Source organism: Capra hircus, chromosome 29, assembly GCF_001704415.2.
Source record: "Capra hircus breed San Clemente chromosome 29, ASM170441v1, whole genome shotgun sequence".
NCBI classification, from domain to species: Eukaryota; Metazoa; Chordata; class Mammalia; order Artiodactyla; family Bovidae; genus Capra; species Capra hircus.
In genome coordinates this window covers 39,171,620-39,193,834 of record NC_030836.1, presented here as the reverse complement: position 1 = coordinate 39,193,834, position 22,215 = coordinate 39,171,620, and the positions used below count along the sequence as shown (strand labels likewise).

At 44.1% G+C, this 22,215-nt stretch overlaps 1 protein-coding gene across 1 annotated transcript; it reads left to right on the top strand.

Moving 5' to 3' along the window:
• On the top strand, window positions 8,241-17,266 carry LOC102168812 (pregnancy-associated glycoprotein 1-like). Its single transcript, XM_005701166.3, has 9 exons — window positions 8,241-8,326; window positions 9,318-9,468; window positions 10,455-10,572; window positions 10,671-10,789; window positions 11,986-12,182; window positions 13,103-13,219; window positions 14,876-15,017; window positions 15,105-15,203; window positions 17,117-17,266. Exons 1-9 carry the CDS (start codon window positions 8,274-8,276, stop codon window positions 17,264-17,266), a joined length of 1,146 nt encoding a protein of 381 aa, XP_005701223.1. The 5' UTR covers window positions 8,241-8,273.

The following is a 22,215-nucleotide window of genomic DNA, read 5'->3' as shown; positions in this document are numbered from 1 at the left end:
GGAGCAGCCATGTTAGACCAGAGGTAAGTAGCACAGGTGGAAGATGTGACAAGAAAGAAGTGGGCCCTCATATCTGTGGAGAGACCTGCACTAACATTATATGAAAGAGAATTGAAATTGTATTGTAGTTAAGACAATGTTACTTAGCTTTTGATTACAATCATTGAACCTGTAACATAACACTCATCATAGAATAGCTGATCTTTGTCTTAGCCTTGTCTTGACATTAGGGTCTGAATGAGACGGTATCTACTGATGTATACTTTGAAGTGAGTCAAGTGACAGCCCTGCTCTCTGGAAGCTGTGGTCTAGTGTGGGATTTAGTAACTGAAGAGTGAACAAAGCCACATGGCAGGAGAGCTTCAAGATCCTGTAGGAACCCTGGGGAGGGGAAACTCAATCATTCCTGACCTCAGGAGGTTGCTTGAAACAGGGACAATTCCCTATCAGTCTCCTCATAAATAGTCCATGGTGCCAAGTTTCATGTAAAAGTGATTTATTTCAAAATCCTTCCAGAGTGCTTTCCTGCCAGAGTCCAGCCCCGGTGGATCCAGGGTAATTCAAAGCGGGGCCGGAGTCAGCATTTAAGAAAGAATTATTTAATTAGAGATATAAAGAGAGATTAGGGTAGAATAGTGTAGTGAGAGAGAGGAGAGAAAATAGAGGAGGAAAAGAGGCTGTTTTCCTTTGTTTACACAGAAAGCCAATAAAGCTGGAGACAAGGGTCTTGCACCATCTATGTGGACTGCAGGCACCCGCTTGAATAGTGGAGGGTGCCCTGCCTTGGGCTCCCTCTCGCATGGGCCTTAGAAGCCAAGGCAAATAAGTAGACACTTCGAGCCTCTATGCTCCAGCCGGGGATCAGCCAGAAAATAGAGTAAGAAAGAAAAGAAGACACAGGGGGAGCCAGATTTCTGAGAAACTAGTCCGTCTCTTTATTTTCCTGGAAAGCTTTTATACTTTAAGTTGTACATAGAGATCAATGGATAATACAAAATCATGCAGGGTCAGCAGCCCTGAGCTTATCGAGACCAGGCTTTCTCTCTGTATACCTAGCTGTATACACAAGTCTTAGGTGATTTACATCATCTTCTGGCCAGGAGGCCTATTAGCATTTTATGGTCCTTTTTTGATAAGGGTCAGTCAACCAGAAAACTTATTTGCCCTAAAAGTGTTTTTCTTACTAAAGTCTGGTGCCACTCTCAGAAAGCACTAATTAAGGTTACATTCTTACATAGCAAGGATACAATAATTTACAGCAAGGAAAGAGGAGTACAGTGATTTATAACAAAGAGAAAATTCATTAACTCAAAGTCTAGTATTGCTAACATCAAAACTACTATATTCCTTTTTCTACATCCTGATTACATTGATTAATATCCTCTAGGTGCCTAAAAGATAAAGGATATAGAGGCCTGGCAGCAATCATTAACTCAACAATGAAAACCCTTTACCAATATAATTCTTAGCTGTTAAAAAAAGGCTCTATATCTTTAAGATGTTTTAAGCTTCATGCCTCTTGCGGTTGGGGGACTGTAAACAATCACATGCGTAGTTGTAAAAGTCTGGGTAAACCTGATAGGCAAGTTAAAGAGCCATCAGAGGGATTTGAGCTGACACACTCCTTTTATATGCAGGAGACTGTTAACTGAAGCTCTAAGTTAACTTTTTCCCCGAGAAAGGTGGTTGGGGATAGACCCTGTTAATGTCAGAGGAGTTGGTAAAAGTCATAAAATAATAAGACAGACAGATTGTGGTTTTGGGGTAGATGCTCAAGAAGTTCCAGGGGGGCTCCACAAGGCCTGATCCCGCCTTTGCATATCAGGCCCCTTCCTCATGACCTTTGCCATGGGCAGGATTCCTCATCCTGGCTCCCAGCACTTTCCCTTTTGATCCAGAGCTTAAGATGTGCGTTTGAGACCTGGTTTCGGAAGATTGCAAATGCCCCAGGGCAACTAAGCCAGAGGGCCACAACTACTGAGCCTGAGTGCCCTAGAGCCTGTGATCTACATCAAGAGAAGCAGAGGATTCAAAAGCCAGCACACTGCAATTACAGAGTAGCCCCTACTCACTGAAAATAGAGAAGTCCTGAGCAGCAATGAAGACCTGCTGCTGCTGCTAAGTCACTTCAGTCGTCTCCTACTCTGTGCGTCCCCATAGACGGCAGCCCACCAGTCTCCGCCATCACTGGGATTCTCCAGGCAAGAACAGTGGAGTGGGTTGCCATTTCCTTCTCCAATGGATGAAAGTGAAAAGTGAAAGTGAAGTAGCTCAGTCCTTTCTGTCCCTCAGCGACCCCATGGACTGCAGCCTTTCAGGCTACTACTTTCATGGGATTTTTCAGGCAAGAGTACTGTAGTGGGGTGCCATTGCCTTCTATATAATGAAGACCTAGTGCTTCCAAAACAAAGAAAAAAAAAATTCTCCAGGAGAAAGCAGTGAGGTCTCAGGGGAAACAGGACATGAAAAAGGAAAAAAAAAAAAAAAAAAAAAAGTCTGGGTCTGATATCATGCAAGTCATGGAGAGGGAACCTACAACCTGTTTTCACAGGGAAATTGGGATATAAGTTGTGCCTCAAACGTGCCCCAACCCAAGGCTAGGGAGCTAGCCTCCCATTAGCGCCACCCTCTCATTCTTCAACTAACAACCAGCTGGTGTCTCAAAGCTCTTGTATTAGATCCTCTAAAGACAAATCAAAGGTAACACTAGGAGAAAAAGACACAAAAGCTCAGGAAAATGCAACCTCAGATAATATCTAGATTTCTACACCCGTTCTGCCATATCCAGCATCATATCAGAAATCCTGCGAGTCTAAAAAACTCCATGAGTTTCTACATGTAAGCATTAAAAAAAAAGAGAAGGTTTTAATTTATATAGGAGTGTAGTTGATTTACAGCATTGTATTAATATTAGTTGCATGATAAATTAATTTCCTTATACATAGACATGTATCCATTGTTTCTTAGATTCTTTTCCCACACAGGATATTACAGATTATTGAGCAGAATTCGTGTGCTATACTGTAGGTCTTAGTTGATTATCTATTAAGTAAAGTAGCATACATATATTGATTTCAAACTCCCAATTTATCCCTCTCCATCTATCCACTTTTATAACTATAATTATTGTTTTGACAGAGGGAAGGTTCTAGGCACTTTTTGTATCAGGGTCTGTGCTTGTGAGAGTGCAGTGGCCAGGGAAAGCAAGCCTGAGAGAGACTCATTTGAGATGATGGTAAATTTTGAGGATGACCCGGCCATGCAAGAAGCTGGGAGATAAATATTCATGTGGGAAGTAGCCCCTGCTAAGGAGCAAGGTAGCCAAGTTTAATGAACGGTTACCCTTCCACTGCTAATATTCCTTCCATCCTTGGATTTTGGCCTACAGGTCAACCACCATGACCTCATTCCATGCTTCAGCTGTGAGTTAGCAGCAATGAGGCATGTCAGCCTTCCCCAGAAGGGAGAACATGGGTCTATTACAAGACTGAATATGCTCTGGACTAAGGGATGTGTCCACAAACTGGTTAAAACCAGGAGCATCAGGTGGCAGGATCACCACCAATGCCTCTGACTATCTCCATGTACTTGTTCTCAGGAGTAATAATGCCAAGGAACTGATAGGGCAAAGAAACAAGTTATGACTCTTGTTTCATCTTACCCCATGTGATTCCCATGGCCCTTTAACCACACTGCTCTGCCCAAAATTCTTTCCTCTTTTGCTTCCTCAAAAGTGGCTTGTGAATTACATCAGCATTGACTGTGAAGCCTAGTGGCTGGAACTCAACTCACAGTCAGCTGAGACCCAGAGATGTCCGGCCTTGTCCTGTGTTTCTGTCCTTTTTCTCCAACCAGATTCATAAAGCAAAGTCCTTACAAAATATAAGGGGTGATTGTCATTTTCTCAAGGCCTTTGAATCTCCAAGGTCTATTTGGAGCATCAAAGAGGGAACACATTCCCTCCATCCAGGCTAGTTTCAGACTCCAACCTCGCTCAGCCAGGGGTTCCCTGAGGAAATATAAGCCCCATATCTAAGTTGCTAGAAAGCTGAGAAGAGAAAGCTTCTCGCTGTGAATGCAGGTTCATGTTACCAAGTCATCCAAGGGTCTGTCTTGTGTGAATGAGGAGCAGAAGCTCTGGGGGTCTGAGCTGGGAGTGAGTCAGTCACCACCTTCATGATGGCCTCATAGGGTCACTACAGCTGGGGCTCTCCCACTGTGCCTGGAACCCAGAAGAAACAGCCCTGAATACTGCTTTCCTTCTGCTACATGGGAGCAAGTCTGCTGATAAAATCGGAACCAGACTTAAGGGGAAACAGGAAAGAAACTTCCACTCTGGTGCTTGAAGACATCTTAGAGCTATCCAGCAGTGGATGAAATTGAGTTTTCTCTCATCTTTCCCTTCCTGGAAGTCTCCTAGCCTGGGAAGCAGAGTTCCTGAGTCCCAAGTTTTCACTAACTCACCTGCAGCTAAAGTGAGTTATACACCCCAGGTTTATGTTTCCCATCTCTTGAATGAGGGAGACTGGACTTGCTCCAGAACACTTGTTACAGACTGAAGCTCAATGCCAATCAGTGGACAAGTGGCTCAGAAGTGGGTGTTGATGAGGATGATGAGTTTGCCTCTGGTGGGCAGGGGCAAGTAATTGGTTGGTGATATTCATGTGCCTGGGATCCGAACTGAGAGTGGTAGACCAGTTGGCGCACAGCTGCTGTGACACCGAGGACCTTAGAGGCCTTGACCACTGGAACTTACCATCATTTTCAATCTGTGGGATGAGATCAGGTAGTTATAAGCCAGAAGTTACCAATGGGGATGCTTGTATATTCCTCAGCAGAAACCCAAATTGCACTGATGAATCATCTCTCAAAAAAAAAAAAAAAAAAAACCCTCTGGGAACTAGATATTCCAGGACTCTTAGACAAATTTTGTAGTATTTTAAATACCATTTAAAGTAGGTCATCTTTTGGATGACCTGCCATTTGCTCCCTGGCTTGGGATGATGCCCACAGTTAGAGAGGAATCAAAGGGCCTCTGGGGGAGGCTGTCCTTCTCCCTGTCAGTCATTAGCAGTGAGTACAGCTCTGTCCCCACCACATCTGGAGCAGGAATTCCAGCAGGAAGGCAGTGACTTCCAAGTGTAACCGGAAGATTCAGGTAGGTCTGGCCCTCAGGTAGGCACTCTTCTTTTCCCAATGCTTCTTCCTTCCCTCCTGGGTCCTGTGCAAGCTGCCCACCTCCTGGTTACTGGGTTCTGAATTCCTCCACCCTTCACTTGTAGATATCTAGGCAGTCCCACTTGTGGCTCCCTCCCTACCCAGGCCCAATCCCTCACCTGCAGATGGCACTAAAGAAGGGAAAACCGAGATGGGTCTTTCCAGTTCATTCTTTCTTAAAAAGTTTGCATTCCTGCTGCTTCCAGACCCTGTCCTGAATCATCCACATCTCCAGCTAGATGACTCAGCTTAACAGAGGAATGGAGATGTAGATGGGGGTGGGGGGTGGTAAGGGTGTCAGGTGTGGGGGACAGTTTTCAGATGGCAAGAGATGAGTTGGAGCAAGAAGCCTGTGGTCCTCCAACCACTCATTCATTGGGGACCTGCCTGAATCTGCTATCTTGGGCTCATCAGGATATCACTAAGACAGAAATTTCAAAATGGACTTTCTATAAACTTCTTACTGGAAATCAACTTCAAACATAACAAATATAAGAAAGAAGAGTGTCATGAACCCTATATTTCATCATTCAGCATCAATAACTACAAAACTTATCTCTTAGTCCCACCGGTTGTCATAGACTGGAGACTATGCAATATCAAGGTGGTGGCCAATTGATTTCCCAGTGGAGACATTCTTGACTTGCATCAGTCTTTCTCTTTTTGTATGTTCTCACATGTGGTGGTTGAAGGGAAGGAAGAAGAGGGAGAACAGCATGCTTGGAGCTGGTGCACGGGGATGTTGTGGGGAGGGAGGTGGGAGGGGTGTTCATGTTTGGAATCTCATGTACACCCATGGTGGATTCATGTTAATGTATGGCAAAACCAACACAGTATTGTAAAGTAAAATAAAGTAAAAATAAAAATTAAAAAAAAGTGAATTCTGTCACTTTGTGAAGACCAATTCTCCAGTATTCTAAGTATCTTTCAAAGATGATTTATTACCTATATTTAAATATAGGATGAAGTCATTCAATCATTTTTCAAATAAATTTGTCAGTAAGGTATAAATCATAACTCAGGGAGGGAGAGAAAAAAAAAAAGAAGAAGAAGAGGGAGAATAAGAGAGAAAAAGAGTGAGAGGCTAATCCCACCATGAGGGACCACAAGAGTGAACATAGATATTCTAGTGAACATGAGGGACCACAAGAGTGAACACAGACATTCTAGGAACCAGTGAAATAAGATGGACTGGAATGGGTGAATTTAACTCAGATGACCACTATATCTACAACTGTGGGCAGGAATCCCTTAGAAGAAATGGAGTAGACATCATAGTCAACAAAAGAGTCTGAAATGCAGTACTTGGATGCAATCTCAAAAATGACAGTATGGTCTCTGTTCATTTCCAAGGCAAACCATTCAATACCACGGTAATCCAAGTGTATGTCCCGGTCAGTAACGCTGAGGAAGCTGAAGTTGAACAGTTCTATGAAGACCTACAAGACCTTCTAGAACTAACAGCCTAGAAGAAGTCATTTTCAATAATAGGGGACTGGAATGCAAAAGGAGGAGTCAAGAAACACCCGGAGTAACACACAAATTTGGCCTTGGAGTACAGAATGATGCAGAATGTAGAGTCATAAGCCTGAATTTTTAAGCGACTTAAGTAATGTGTTGTTTTAGGTAGCTAGTTAAGAACTTGACACAGTTAGATTTATTAGTCTTTGCTCTCAATTTGTTCAGTTCAGTCCTTCAGTTGTGTCTGTCTCTTTGCAACGCCATAGACTGCAGCATGCCAGGCTTCCCCATCCATTGCCAACTCCCAGAGCTTGCTCAAGCTCATGTCCATCGACTTGGTGATGCCATCCAACCATCTCATCCTCTGTTTCCACTTCTCATCCCTTCAATCTTTCCTAATATCAAGGTCTTTGCCAATGAGTCACCATGTTTAGTATGCATTCAGTCTCTTTTAAAATCAACCAATATGAATTAAATTCCTCTCTGTCCCCACTGCACTCCCATCTCTAGGCCAGAAAAAAAAAAAAAAAAAAAAAAAAAAACCTGCTGAGACTGAAGGCTGATTCCAGCACATTGCTGTGGAGATTTCGTTCCCAATCCTTTTTTCAGGTTAAAAAAAAACTTAGTTTCTAACATTAAAATCAGTAGATTATACATATACACCCAAAGTTCTGATTCTCTTGAAAACATGGACAACAGGCCTGCTTTCCAGCATGTGTGAAGTGGAGGAAAGGCTGCTCCCAGTGGTAAGGCCTGTGATGCCCAGATTCAAACAGGGCAACCTAGTCCTAGTATCATATCTCCTGCCTCTTGGGGCCATGAGTTGGTAAGAACTAGACTTCTAGCTCTCTTAAGATAAAGACTATGTTTGTCTTGATCAACTTTGACTTTGAAGCCTTTAACCCAGAGCCTAGTACACAGTTCTTCCTTGTACAGTTGCTGGATAGTATAAAATATTTTGTGGATGCATATGACATTTCTTCCAATATTGAAACCATGCAATTGAAGTACTGCTCTGTCTTAAATATTTGATGCAGACTGGCACCATAAGTGCCCCTGATGTCTGCCATTACACCCACTACCTAAAGCCAATTGTATTTCCCTGAGCTGCCCATGAAGTCTTCAGTTTGCCATTTGACCACTTATCCTCCTAGCAATCTCCTCTCCAATGAAGACAGCAATGCATATCTCATGAAGTGGCTAGGAAGATGACATGAAACCACGAGTGTCGAGCATGGCCCCTAGTATCCATTTTCATGATGTTCTTAGCAGTTTTTTTCTCCAAGTAGGCAAAGTTTTCCATCTTCTTAGATGTACATGCAGATCAGTGATTGTCCAGCCAAGCTTCAAAGAAGAGATTACTGTTCAATTCTCTGTATTCTGAAAAGCTTCAAAGGCCACTCGCCAAGGACACTGATGAAGGTAAAGATTTTATCGAGACCTTTGTGTGCGGGATTTTTTTTTTTTTCCAGATCTTTTAGTGGCCTAAAGGTGAAAACTAGGGTAAGTCAGAGCATATATACCTAGGGGGTCCTGGTCACCACTACATGCTAAGAACCCAAACTTCCCTGAATACTTGGATCCAGGAAAGAAACATGAAGTGGCTTGTGCTCCTCGGGCTGGTGGCCTTCTCAAAGTGCATAGTCAAGTAAGTATGGCGACTGTAAGTCACATCATATTCCTTTCTCGGATTTTTCTTTTCATCTGATTATTCTTACAGCCATCAGGGTTAGAAGGGAATGGAATATTTCCCTAAGAGTCTTAAAGTTCAACTCTTACTTATTGATAAGTAACTTGCTATAGGAACTGTGGATCCCAAGGTTTTGGTGTAGATTTGAGTTGCACAAATCTTGGGGTCCAGTCATGTCATGACCTATTGAAAATGCAACTCCTTGCAACTGTTCAGTGCACAGTCTATGCAGATGTTGATGTGATCGTGTGGAATAGCACCTTTCTACATTTTATTCAACATGTCCTCTTTTTTCCCGGTCTACATCAGTGTGTATACATCTACATCAGCATCTCTGTATCACTGTCATTTATCTCTCCATCTCTTTGGAAGTCACTGGGAGTGTATTTTTCTTTGTGTGGTTTTCTTTTAAATTTTCATTTGACCCTTACTTCCTTCTCAATCCTCTCAATTTCCCTTACTTGTTCCCTATATCTTGGATTCTTCTTTTAACTCTCTCTTCTCTTTCAACTTGGAGAAAGATACACAGTTTTACCCTGTTTTATATCGGACAAGAATTATGAATACAGTCGACTCAGAAACCTCTTGCACTTCAAATTGCTCCCTTGTAAAAGAAGTTAAGAGTCCCCCTTCTATCTCCTTCCTTGAGGTTCTATGAGAAGGAATGAGTGAGATGACAGCAGCAATGCTAATGGCTGTCATTGTTGAGACTTCCTATTTTCAGGTACCTCATATCCATCACTTCACTTATCCCCAAGATATTTTATATGGAGGGTTTGTATTGTTACATTTCACCATTTTACTGAAGGGGAGACTTAGACACCATATGGTCATATGGCTTACCCAAGACTGCAGAACAGAACCTGTATTCAAATCTATGTTTTTTATACCTTAACACTGACAGCTAATTGTAGCATCTTCATTGTTTTTGTCAAATGTTTGGTGAAAGAATACCTCTAAAGAGAGTGAAGACCATGAGAAATACTGTCAGTGGAAGAAACATGCTGAACAATTTTGTGAAGGAGCATGCTTACAAACTGTCCCAGATTTCTTTTCGTGGCTCTAATCTAACTAGTCACTCCCTGAGAAACCTCAGAGATGTGAGTATTTTGGGGGAATGGTGCTCCACAGGGCCTTCTGGTTCTCTAGTCTAGCACTGGGGCTCATCTGGAGGTGTCAGGTGGGATGATGGGGTTGGGGTTCCTGCAGGAGGCAGAGACACTGGAAAAGAGGGACCCGACCCAGAGGAGAGCGCACTTTCATCCTCAACTTTTGGTCTTTGATTGGGCCTCGCAATTACCAGGTGGCAGGTAAACATCCATTTGTGTGTTAGAGTTTTGCCATTAGTTTGAGGGTAATTGTTCCTTCTGAACTAAGTGAGCCACTCAGTTATAGATGAAAAGTGAACCATCACTGATCAAAAGGTAGAACCAACTGCAAAGCAATTGTGAATCCCAGGTAGAGGACATCAATTTCCACAGATGCAAAAACCACAGCAGTAAAAAGTTATACTGAGCTCGTATTCCGTGTAAAGCCATAAGAATCTAGCACAGTGCTTACTGTTTTTAGATTAGAAAAAGGGCTTATTTTGTCTTCAAGATGTCTTTAAAGATGCCCATGCTGGCCTGAGAGAGAGGCAAAGAGTAAATGCATGTCAAATGAGAGGGTCAGCTGTGTGCTGTGGATTGGATGTGGTCTGAGTTTAGAGGGAGTGGCTGGAGTTGATCAAGAAAGACCTCCTGGAGAAGCAGGTACTAAGGCTGGGTTTGAAGAGACGACAGAAATTCTCAAATGAAGGCACCAGGACCTCCCTGGATTTCCAGTGATCCTGGAGGCCCAGAGGTTATCTCTTGGCTTTCCATGCAGGAGGTACCACTTCAATGCCTGTTCATAGAGTCAATATCCTGCATACAATGTTGCACAGGAAAAATATATCAAATGCAGATACATCTGTGACCAAAGTCTGTGAGCTGCACGGTGGTTAGAAAGTGATCTCAAGAGATATGTGACACCAAGGGGGAGGCATCAGTGTGGGAATAGAGGGTAGCCAGTTCTGCACTAACCCACTCCCTCCTTCTCCCTGTAGTTGTTCTACTTGGGTAACATCACCATTGGAACACCCCCTCAGGAATTTCAGGTTATCTTTGACACAGGCTCATCTGAGTTGTGGGTGCCCTCCAGCTTTTGCATCAGCACAACCTGTTGTGAGTACAGACACTCCCTACCCGGACAATCCTTCACTTGCCCTGTCACCCTGTTTCCACCCTTGGCACATGATAACACTCATCTCTTATGTCTGCAGCTAAACGCATGAGGTTCAGACATGTCGATTCTTCCACCTTCCGGCTTAGCAGGAAGACCTTCAGCATCACCTATGGATCTGGGAGAATTGAAGGATTTGTTGCTCATGACACAGTTCGGGTAACAGTGTAACAAATGCTGAGGCAGGACTGGCTATGGAGTGACCACTGCTTGCAACAGATGCAAGACCATCTGGCAGGACCCTTCCTAGACTAACTCCCATAGATACTGGCCATCTTATCCATAGGATCATGTCTCTGGGGAGGCAGTGCCTGTGGTGATACACAAGCAAGCAAATTAGCTAACCCAGAGAGTGGCTTGAGGTGTGGACTTGCAGCTCCTCTGCCCATGAGCAGTTCAAGGTTCATGTTGCTGGGAGCGAGAAGAAGGGATAAAAGTACCCACTTTTATATTCACTGAATGTTCCAGGCACTTTCAGGTGATAACTGGTTTAATCCTGCAACAACCCCACACAGAATTTACTCTGATTAGCTCGTGAGACATATGAGGAAACTTAGGTGCAGACAGCAAGGGCCTTGCTGAGGGCACACATGTGGTAAGTGGTGGAGTTAGTCTGGCTTTTCAGGACTAAAGTTGCTGTGGGGTGTTTGGGGACAGAATAAAACTCATCTGTGGGCCTTGGGGGTGGTCAAGGGCTTCAGGTATCCATAGTGGGCACCTGGAGGCCTGAGAAGTCAGGGGGCCTGATAAATGAATTCTCACTCTAGACGACCATTGAGAATCTAATAAACCTATGGCCTGCCTCCCCTAAAATATTGAGTTGTTCACGTCTCTTTGCTGCTCTCTCATACACACTCACAGAAATATACACATATGCCAAAAAGTGAATTCCCCAGACAGTAATTTCATAAAACCCTGCGAGCAAGATTGTGTTTTTGCCTTCTGCCTTCCTGAACAGTGGCAGAATCCTCAGTACATTACAGATAATACAGTCCATTCCTGTCATCAGATCACAGTGATGCCAAAGAGAAGGCTAAATTGCTCTCGATTGTTTTGTCCCTAGGGTGTCACCTATGTCACCTGGCCTGACTCTTGGTTGCCCCACCTGGACAGAAGCCACGAGGCCAATTTCACTCACCTAGGTGTTGTTTTTCAGAGGGGCAGATGTTTTAAAATTCACAGCCTCTCTCAAATGGAACCCAAATTCCCCTCCCAGCTTGATTTAACTGTCTGTGGGCCACTGAAGACAGACCCCAGCCTCAATTCTTCTCTGAGGATCTAATGGCAATGTACCCCAGCCCAGTCTTAGCCCCACTTCACATATCTGTAAGTGGGAACACTCTTGTCTCCCATAGATTGGTGACCTTGTCAGTACTGACCAGCAGTTTGGCCTATGCACGGAAGAATCAGGGTTTGAGGGCATGATTTTTGATGGCATCTTGGGCTTGAGCTACACCAACATATCATCCTACATGGGAGCCATCCCCATCTTTTACAAGCTGAAGAATGAAGGTGCCATTTCTGAGCCTGTTTTTGCCTTCTACTTGAGCAAGTAAGTCTGAAATGGACAATCCCCTTCTCCAAATTTGATGTAAGATTCTTTCAGATGCACAAAAATTATAGAACACTTGATAAAGAAGTACCCTGAGAGATAATCTAACCCAGGATAACTATGGCCCCAGGGCCCAACTGGCTTCACCCCTGGCTTTTATAAATAATATTTTATTGGAACACAACCCTACTCTTGGGCTCAAGACCAGTAACATGGTCTAGGGTGGTGAGTTAGAAGGAATACTAAAAGAAGGCAACAGAAAACAAGTTGAAGGAAAAGGCATTAAGATTTGCTTATGAATTTGATAGGAAGGAAGAAGAAGGATGGTGGATGTCTTTCCTTCCTCGTTAACATTCCACTGGGAGCCCAGGACCAGTTACCCAATTTGTAGGAGCCAGTGCGAAATGAAAGTGTGGGACACAAATATGTGGAACCCCTTGTTCAAGAAATGTTAGGCATTTCAAGACAAGGAGAGCAGAGGTGGGGTCCCTTCTCAGTGTGTGGTCCTATGGACAGTGGAGGTCACAGGCCAGTGGAGCCAACACTGGGTGAACTGAACCCACACCCTTAGAACTCCCAGGCCTTGATTTTCCTGAATAATGACAAGGTGGACAATAGGAAACCAAAACATTTCAGCACCATGTCCTCAGGTTGGCTGAGCAGTCAGGTCACTGGAGGTCCAGGGCGTCTTCAGAAGACATAGTGGGTGGAGCCCAGCCAAGTGATTCAGCTTCTAACCTCCTCTGTGCCACTCACTAGCCAGTAACAGACCTCAGTCTGTATCTCAGTCTCTCCTAGATGCTATTTCTGCATCTGTACATGGGGACCTTATTAGGACCTTGATGGGTAGACAAACACAGCTCTCAGACAGTGCTGTTGTTACTGTCCTACAAAGATCACCTCCTCACTTCTCTCTACAGAGATGAGCGGGAGGGCAGTGTGGTGATGTTTGGTGGGGTGGACCACCGCTACTACAAGGGAAAGCTCAACTGGATACCACTGATCAAAGCAGATGACTGGATTGTTCACATGGACCGGTAAGCCTCTCCCTCTGAGGGTCAGCCCAAGTGATGCTTACACTACTGTACATGGATACAGGCAGACACACACAAATACATTCTCAGACACACAGTCACACAGACATATACACCACCTTCAACGACAGAGACAGACACACAGACACATGGAAACACACAAGCAGACACATATAAACCTACACAGAGACACATATAAACATGCATAGCTAGTCAGAGACACACAAGCACACACAGAGACACATACAAACACACATACAAACAAACACACAAGCACATAAATACACAAACAATCCATGGGTTCATAATCCCCAGGCCTTCTGAGTAAGGCTCTGGCAAGTGTCCTAAAAGGGTCCAGAGAGGTCTGTGCCACTGAGAGAGGGCTGCACTCACTGCCCTTTGAGGTGGGGAGCATGGTTAGAGGACTCTACAGTGTAGTGAACACAGGATCAGGGAGAATTTCTCCAGCCTGAACAGAGTTATGATAAGATGACTGACTGTCCAGGGCTACCTAAGACATAGGAAGTTCTCAGGGACAGTCCTGAGAAAATGGGGGAAAACTGGTCTTATTAGGGAGCAGCTACCCAACAGTGGAGAGAGGCTGGCTGCAGCCTTAAGATGTGAAACCAACTAATAAAAAGGACACCCCACGTTCTTTGGCACACAGTAGGACAGGGGCTATAACGGAGAATCAGGAAGGTGGGATCCAGGAGTGACCTGAGGACAAGAGGCATAATTGATAGGATTCTGTGTGATACCCTCAAGCAAAGGCTGACCTATCCTTTGGAGTTTCTGTGGGCTGGTCATATATTTCCTGGTCAAGGTCTCAAGGTCTGAGCTGGTTGTAGGAGCAGTGCTGGGAGACAACCTGTCCCAGACGATCCCCTCTCTCCACCTACTATGAGGATCTGCCACCCCTGTGAATCTCCATCTTCACTTTGTGTGTGACCCGGTATTGGTTCTCCATCAGATACAGCTCTCTGCATGTTTCTTATTATTTTCTCAGTCTTCATTCACTCATTGAACAGACAAGCATTGGGAGTCCACTGTGTGCCAGGCACTTTAGGGAGTCAAGGAGAATAAAACTCATTCTCACATCTAAGAAAGCAGATGTACATGAAGTGACTTGCCCACATAGTGAATTGTGACTTTGGAACACGCTTGACATGAGGAGGAGAAGGCAATGGCAACCCATTCCAGTACTTTGCCTTGAAAATCCCAGGGATTGCAGATCTTGGTGTGCTGCATTCTATGAGGTCCCACAGATTTGGACATAAGTGAAGTGAATTAGCAGCAGCAGCAGCAGCAGCAGACATGAGGAAGAGTCTACAGAGAGTGACCAAGATAGGAGACTGATAAACACCGGAGGAAAACCTTCCTGAAAACAATACAGTTAAGGTGGAATCTGCAAGATGAGAAAAAATTTGCTAGTCAAAGGGGAGGGGGCTTCTCTAGGAAAGAAGACCGGCTTATGTCAAGGTACAAAAGATCCCAGTGTATTCAAGTAGTGCATTCAAAGATATCAAGAAAGGAGCTGTGTCGAGAGTAAAGAAAAAGAGGGCAACAGATGAAGGGCAGTTTATGAGACAGTTGGGAAGTGGGCAACTCTAGGTAGACTCAGAGTGACCTTGATGCGCGCTTTCTTCCATTGTCTCTCAGCATCTCCATGAAAAGAAAGGTTATTGCTTGTTCTGGCGGCTGCAATGCCCTTGTGGACACCGGGTCATCAGAAATCGTAGGCCCAAGTACACTGGTCAAAAACATCTTGAAGATCATCGGTGCCAAGCCACGGGGTTCTGAGGTGAAGGGTCATGCCCCAGGGTCACACCCAGTCTCCACACACAACAAGGATCTCCAGGGCCAACCCCTCTCCCTCTCTCTCTAACAGCACTATGTTTCATGTTCTTCAGTCAATAGCCTACCCTCTATTATCTTCACCATCAAAAGCAACAACTACCGAGTGCCAGGTCGAGCCTACATTCTCAAGGTGAGGAGACAGTACTGAGGGTTGGTTCTCAAACTGGAGCTTGCAGGAACACTTGCGCTGCTGCTGGGAGGAGGCCGCCCTCTGGAGGCCATGGCACACCATTGCAGATGCTGCTGAGCCCTGTGGTTGGGCCAGTGCCTCCCACAAAACCAATCGCTTGAGAGGTAAAGGGCTTCCCTGGTGGCTCACACGGTAAAGCCTCTGCCTGCAATGTGGGAGACCCGGGTTCGATTCCTGGGTCGGGAAGATCCCCTGGAGCAGGAAATGGCAATCCACTCCAGCACTGTTGCCTGGAAAATCCCATGGATGGAGGAGCCTGATAGGCTACAATCCATGGGGTCACAAAGAGTCGGACACAACTGAGCGACTTCACTTTCACTTGAGAAGTAAGGGCTATTTGGGACACTGATCTTCCTGAAATAAATGTGGAGATGGCACACCTTATGGCATGGTGGGAGTCACAAGGAGAGAGGAACACTAAGGTCGTCAGTCCTCAAAGAGCTTCAATTCAATCTGAACCCGTAGGTGTAAGAACATGAAATTCAGCTCTAGCAGTCCCTGAAATAGGCCATGTTACAAGGAGAATGGCTGGGGACAGTCCCAGTGTGATGTCCCAGAATAAGTTAACAGCCTCTGTTCCCTTCTCGAACTTTTCCTGGTTTGGATGATAAATTATATGGTCAGTCTAGTTCTTGGCTGCATCTTCTCATTGCTCAGGCCAGGAGCCTCATTTGTTAGCTGAAGTACCAGACCTCTCTGTGGGGAGGTTGGATACTAAGGTGAATAAAGGGTGCACAGTGACTGCTCAGCCCCGGCACAGGGTGGAGGCTTCATGTCAGCTCCTTGCAAGAGTTCAGAGCTGGCTTATGGGCTCAGAGAAGGCTTTGAAGAAAAGAGGGAATTCAAGGAATTCTAAAACCACAAACTCACTGAACCATATGGAGGGTTGCTTGGTTCTAGGCAAAACTGCACTGGATTCCATGCAAATGGCATCTCAAGGTGGTCTGTGCTGGGGTACTGGGGACTTACGAGGGGTGATGAGGGCTACGGACTGACCAGTAGGGATGGGGAACCAGAGTATGTTACTCCACCAAGCCTGGAGTGGCCAAAGAGGGTGAGTGTGGGATGAAGGAGGCTTCTCAGAGTTCCTGAGTTAAGTCTTCAAGAACGTGTTATGGGCACTATCTATTTAAGATGGATAACCAACATCAAGTTACTTTGTAGCACAGGGAACTCCACTCAGTTATATGACAGCCTGGATAGGAGGGGTGTCCTTGGGACCAGGATACCTGGATACATATTGTTGAGTTCCTTTACTGTCCACCTGAAACTCAGAATATTATTAATCAGCTATACTCCAATACAAAAAACGTTTTTAAATAAAGTATGGATTGTGCGGATGCAGGAGGAGAACCAGCATTCTCTGCAGAGAAAACAAGGAGCAGGAGTCAGAAGAAAAGAAACAGGGAGTGAGAGGAGCTACGGACACAATTTTTATTTTCTAAAAAATTATATTGAAGTGTGATTAATCTTCAGGGTTGTGTTAAGTTCTGCCACACAACAATGTGACTCAGTATACACATAAAAGATATATTTTCTTTTATTCTTTTTCATGTGGTCTATCACTGAATATTGAATATAGTTCCTTACACTCTACAGTAGGACTTTGTTGTTTCTCATTCCTCTGTTTCCCCAACTCCCAGTCCTCCACTCACCACACTTATCCTCATGACAACCTCATGTCTTGGCCCTCTTTGCTTTTGGATGAACTCTCACAACCGCTGCTAGTGAGAAAACCCCTTGATAGTTACCAAAACAGGGAAATAAAGCAAAGAATTGCACTGGGTCTGAATTTTGGGGGAAGTCACCAGTAGGGGCTCATGCTGACTGGTGTGTGTCTCTGACTCCCCCAGGATGATAGAGGTCACTGCTTTGCCGCCTTTAAAGTGCATAGACTGAGTTCATCTACGGAGATCTGGATCCTGGGTGACGTCTTCCTGAGGCTGTATTTCTCGGTCTTTGATCGAGGGAATGACAGAATTGGTCTGGCACGGGCAGTGTAAATGCTTGGAGTGTTTTAGGAATCAGTAAAGCCTCTTCTAACACACACTCACTCACACTTTGGGCACTCCTGCCCAGGATGCTGGTGAACTGTATTTGGTGGTCTGTACACCCTATTCTCAATAAAGATTGAAGGGTTTCACTCTTAATGGTGTGGACACAAATGGTTGCCTCTGTTTGTGTCTGGAGTGAAGGATCTAAAACCAAGTCTGAATCAAAATAGAGAGGAGCCCTAGTCCAACTGGCTTCAAGGAAACAGGAGACTCACTGAAATGATTCTGGGAATCCAGGATACAAGAATCAGAGCAAATACAAAGATCTCAGTGACTAGACACAAGAAATCAGAAGTCATCAATTCTCTCTCACCTTAGCTCTTTCCCTTCAGTCTACTTTGATGGTCTTAGTGTGACAGCATCCTTCCTTAAGCCTTCTACACCTTTTGAGGGAGTTCAAGCTACCTGCCCTAGGGTTTAAAATCCCAAAAGCATCACCTAGTAAGGAAAGAAGATTACAGACATCAGAGTTCAAGGGTGTTCTCTGAATGACCCATCTCAGTTCACATGTACAGCTCCAGATCAGCCATCCTGGCAGGGACATGTGGTCTTATGACTGGCTTTACATGGTCTCTGGCCCTGACTCAGCAACACATATGATTGTCAATTTCCTCCAGAACTACATGACTGAAGCTGGGGAGAGGCAGCCCCAAGGAGAGCGACTGGCAGATGGTCTAGGCCATGGAAGAGTTTCTGATAACCCACTACTCCACCACCTCCTCATTCAGAGGAATTATAAGGGATAATGAAATAAACTCTCTTTGTCCCATTTCAGATGATCTTACCACTGGGCTTCTCCTCCAGGGGATTTTGAGTGAGGTACTTCATGCACAGCTGGTTCCCTCTTGTTCCCACACCCCAGTCACCAGCTCTCTGACAAATATGCCTGATCTGTCCTTTACAGTCTCAATTTGTAAGTGGTGGCCACAGTAGATCCCTGAGCCATCCCCCTCCTCCAGGGTCCAGAATGCCCTTCCTTGCCTCCAATGCTACTGGGGAGAATGTGACACATGTATCAGGGGACCCAGGTTACACAGAGCCTTCAGCCTTACTGAGCTTCCTCCAGGAGTGGAGCTACAAACTATTTGCTTGAAGCTGCCATGTTTAGGCACTTTTGAAGTGGAAGCATCCATTCTTTCCATTCTTTCAGTTCATCCATTCCTTCAGTTCATGTAGTGTTGATTCCATCTGGAATCCCTCAGTAGATGCCTCAGCTGAGTCAGCAGGGGTCACAGGTTGATTTGCTTTCAGATTGACTGGTTTGATCTCCTCGTTGTATAAGGGACTCTCAAGAATCTTCTCAAGCACCGCAGTTCAAAAGCTCAATTCTTTCTTATTCACCCTTTATTATGGTCCTGCTAGCATATTTGTTCATGATTACTGGAAAAATCATAGTTTTGACACTAGAGACCTTTGTAGCAAAGTAAGTCTCTGCTTTTTAATACAGTGTGCAGGTTTTTCATAGCCTTTCTTCCTTCCAAGGAGCAAGCGTCTTTTAATTTTGTGGCTGCAGTCAAGGTCCATAGTGGTTTTGGAGCCCAAGAAAATAAAATCTGCCACTGTTTCCACTTTTCCCTCATCTCTATGCCATGAAGTTGGGACTGGATGCCATGAATGTTGAGTATCTTTTTGTGAATAGTTGGAATATTGAGTTTTAAGCCAGTTTTTGCAGCTCCTCTCCTCACCAATAGGCTCTTTAAGTTATTCTTTGCTTTCTGCTATTAGGGCAATGTCATCTTCATATCTGTGGATGTTAATATTTCTCCCAGCAATCTTTATTCCAGCTTGGGATTTATGAATACCAGCATATCAAACGATGTATCCTATATAGAAATATAGGATACATATATAGAAAGTAAATAACCAGAGTGAGGTTGTACACCTTGTCACACTTCTTTCCCCCTTTTAAATAGTTCAGTTGTTTTCTGTCTGATTCTAAGTGCCACTTTTTGAGCTACATACAGACTTTTCAGGAGACAGGTAAGGTGATCTGGTACTCCCATTTCCTTAAGAATTTTCCAGTTTGTTGAAGCTTAGCTTGAAGGATTTTGAGCATTACATTGCTAGCAAGTGAGATGAGCACAAGTGCATGATAGGTTGAACATTCTTTGGAATTGCCTTTCTTTTGGATTGGAATTAAAACTGACCTTTGCCAGCACTGTGGCCACTGATGAGTTTTCCAAATTTGATAACATATTGAATGCAACACTTTTACAGCCTCATTCTTTAGGATTTTTAAATAGCTCAACTGGAATTCCATCACCTCTCCTATCAATGTTTGTAGTAATGCTTCCTAAGGCCCACTTAACTTCATACTCCAGTATATCGAGCTTTACATGAATGACCCAAGCATCATCACTATCCCAGTCTTCATGACCACTTTTGTACAGTTCTTCTGCACATTCTTGACACCTCTTCTTAATCTCGTCTGCTTCTGTTAGGTCTTTGAATTTTCTGTCCTTTATTGTGCCCATCCTTGCATGAAGTATTCCTCTGGTAGTCCCAATTTTCCTGAAGCGATCTATACTCTTTACAATTCTATTTTTTTCCTCTAATTCTTGCAGTGTTCGCTTATGAAGATTTTCTTATATCCCCTTGCTATTCTCTGGAAGTCCGCATTACATTGGTATATCTTTCCCTTTCTCCTTTGCCTTTCACTTCTCTTATTTTCTCAGCTGTTTTTAAGGTCTCCTCAGGCAACCCCTTTCCTTCTCACATTTGTTTTTCTTGGGGATGGTCTTGGTGACCATCTCTCCTACAATGTCACAAACCTCCATTCATAGTTCTTCAGGCTTCCAGACCAAATCCCTTAATCTATTTTTCATCTCCACTATCAAATCATAAGGGATTTGATTTAGGTCATAGCTGAATGTTCTACTGGTTTTCCTTACTTGCTTCAATTTAAGCCTGAATACTGCTTGCTTCTGCCTAAGCAATGTTGCCAGATCACCACCCACCACTCCCAGTGGGTGTGGAGCAAAAACACACAATTTGAGGAGGGTTACCCTGGGTTTGTGGCTTCACACGTGCTTAGCTCTGTGACCTTGATCTAGTACCTTAACCTCAGTATTCTCATCTGGTCAATGGGCACCATGATGATAATTCCACCTCTAGATGCATGTGTGCCCACTAAGAACAGGTAGCCCTGAGAGGGTTTACTGGGTTCCTGAGTCTGGAACAAATACAAATTATTCTGCCATCTGGGGAGAAGGAAATCTTCTGTTTAGAAGTTATGGCTGCCATTCCCAAGGCTAAATATTGATTCAAGCCAAATGACATCTATCTCTGAACCCTGATCCAGAACTCTGACAGAGCCGATGCTTCTGTTTCCTTGGCCCCAACAAGAGCTAATGATTACAGGCTCAGATTGCTCCCTTCCCAGCCTTACCAGTCAGCCTTTCCTTGTCAACTACTTCTAGCCTTAAAGCACACTGCAAGAAGAGTTGTAAGGCTTTTAGTCTCTTTTCAGCTTCCCACATCTCCAGCGTAGCAAGAAGTAGCTGTTATGGCAACTTGTCATAGCAACAGCTATGGCAACCTGTACAGTTCAATCTCAGCATGTTAAATGAAACTGTCACCATTTGGCCCCTCATTTTTAAATTACCTACAGTTGCCTTAGAAACCTTCCTATGCTTGCTGTTTAATGACCAAATATGTGTGGACTTGATTTAATTTTCTTTCCCAAGCATGAGTCCAACCATGAAATGAAGTAACCAAACCTTTAGTCATCTAACTACCCACAGGAATTGATAAAAGCAAACCACCCATCCATTTCATGCTTGCCCCAAAATAACATTGAAGTGATCTGCTGAAACAATGTGATACATTGGCATGTTCACGTCAGAAGAGACAATTTTTCTGGAATCATTTGCCACCTAGTGTAGAATGTCTACCACTAGCCTCTACCCACAGCACCTGGTCACCTGGTTTTTGCAGACTCATCCCATTCCAGATCCCTTCCACATCCCTCAGTAAAATCTAGAGAACAAACTCAGTCAAAGCTCTCTCTCCTGCAGAAAAGAAATTTTGTTTTTCAGAAAACAATACTTGGTAACACATTCAAAATCTTGTGCTCCTTGCCTTGGATTCAAGGACCTGCACCAGAGGATGGGAGTCTCCTCTTCCAGCTAAGTCTTTCTCCACTCCAACCAGGACCAGTGCCTTCACTTGGACCCTGTGTCCTCACTGGTATCATTCAGTTGCTAAGTCATGTCTGACTCTTTGTGACTATATGTTCGGCAACAAAACAGGCTTCCCTGTCTCTCACTATTTTGTGTAGTTTCCTCAAGTTCATGTCCTTTGAGTAGGTGATGCCATCTCACAATCTCATCCTTTTATTCCCTCTCCTTCTGTCCAAAATCTTCCCCAGCATCAAGGTCTATTCTAAAGAGCTGGGTCTTGACACCATTGGCCTAAGTGTTGGCACTTCATTTTCATCATCAGTCATTCCATTGTATATTTCTCTACCACTTAAAAACAAAACTCATGTTTCCAATCACCTAACAATATTCACCACTGATAAAGTTTGTTTTCTTTCAATTTATTTTTATTTTGTTTTCTTTTTTAATTTTATTTTTACTTTATTTTACTTTACAATACTGTATTGGTTTTGCCATACATTGACATGAATCTGCCACAGGTGATAAAGTTTAATAGAAGTGTGATCTAGTCATCTGGGAAATCCCAGCACTGCCACCCTGCTTTTCTTTTACCATTCTCTCCACCTGGCATAGAATTGCTTCCCTAGAGCCTCTCCAGCTTGAAATGGCCTGCTGACCCAAAATTGTCAGCTATCCAGGAATTGTTCTTTCCTCCTCCCTTAAAGACTTCTTCCTGGTCCCTGATTGTCTTCTGTACATCAATTCAGTTCAATCTCTCAGTCATGTCCAACTCTTTGC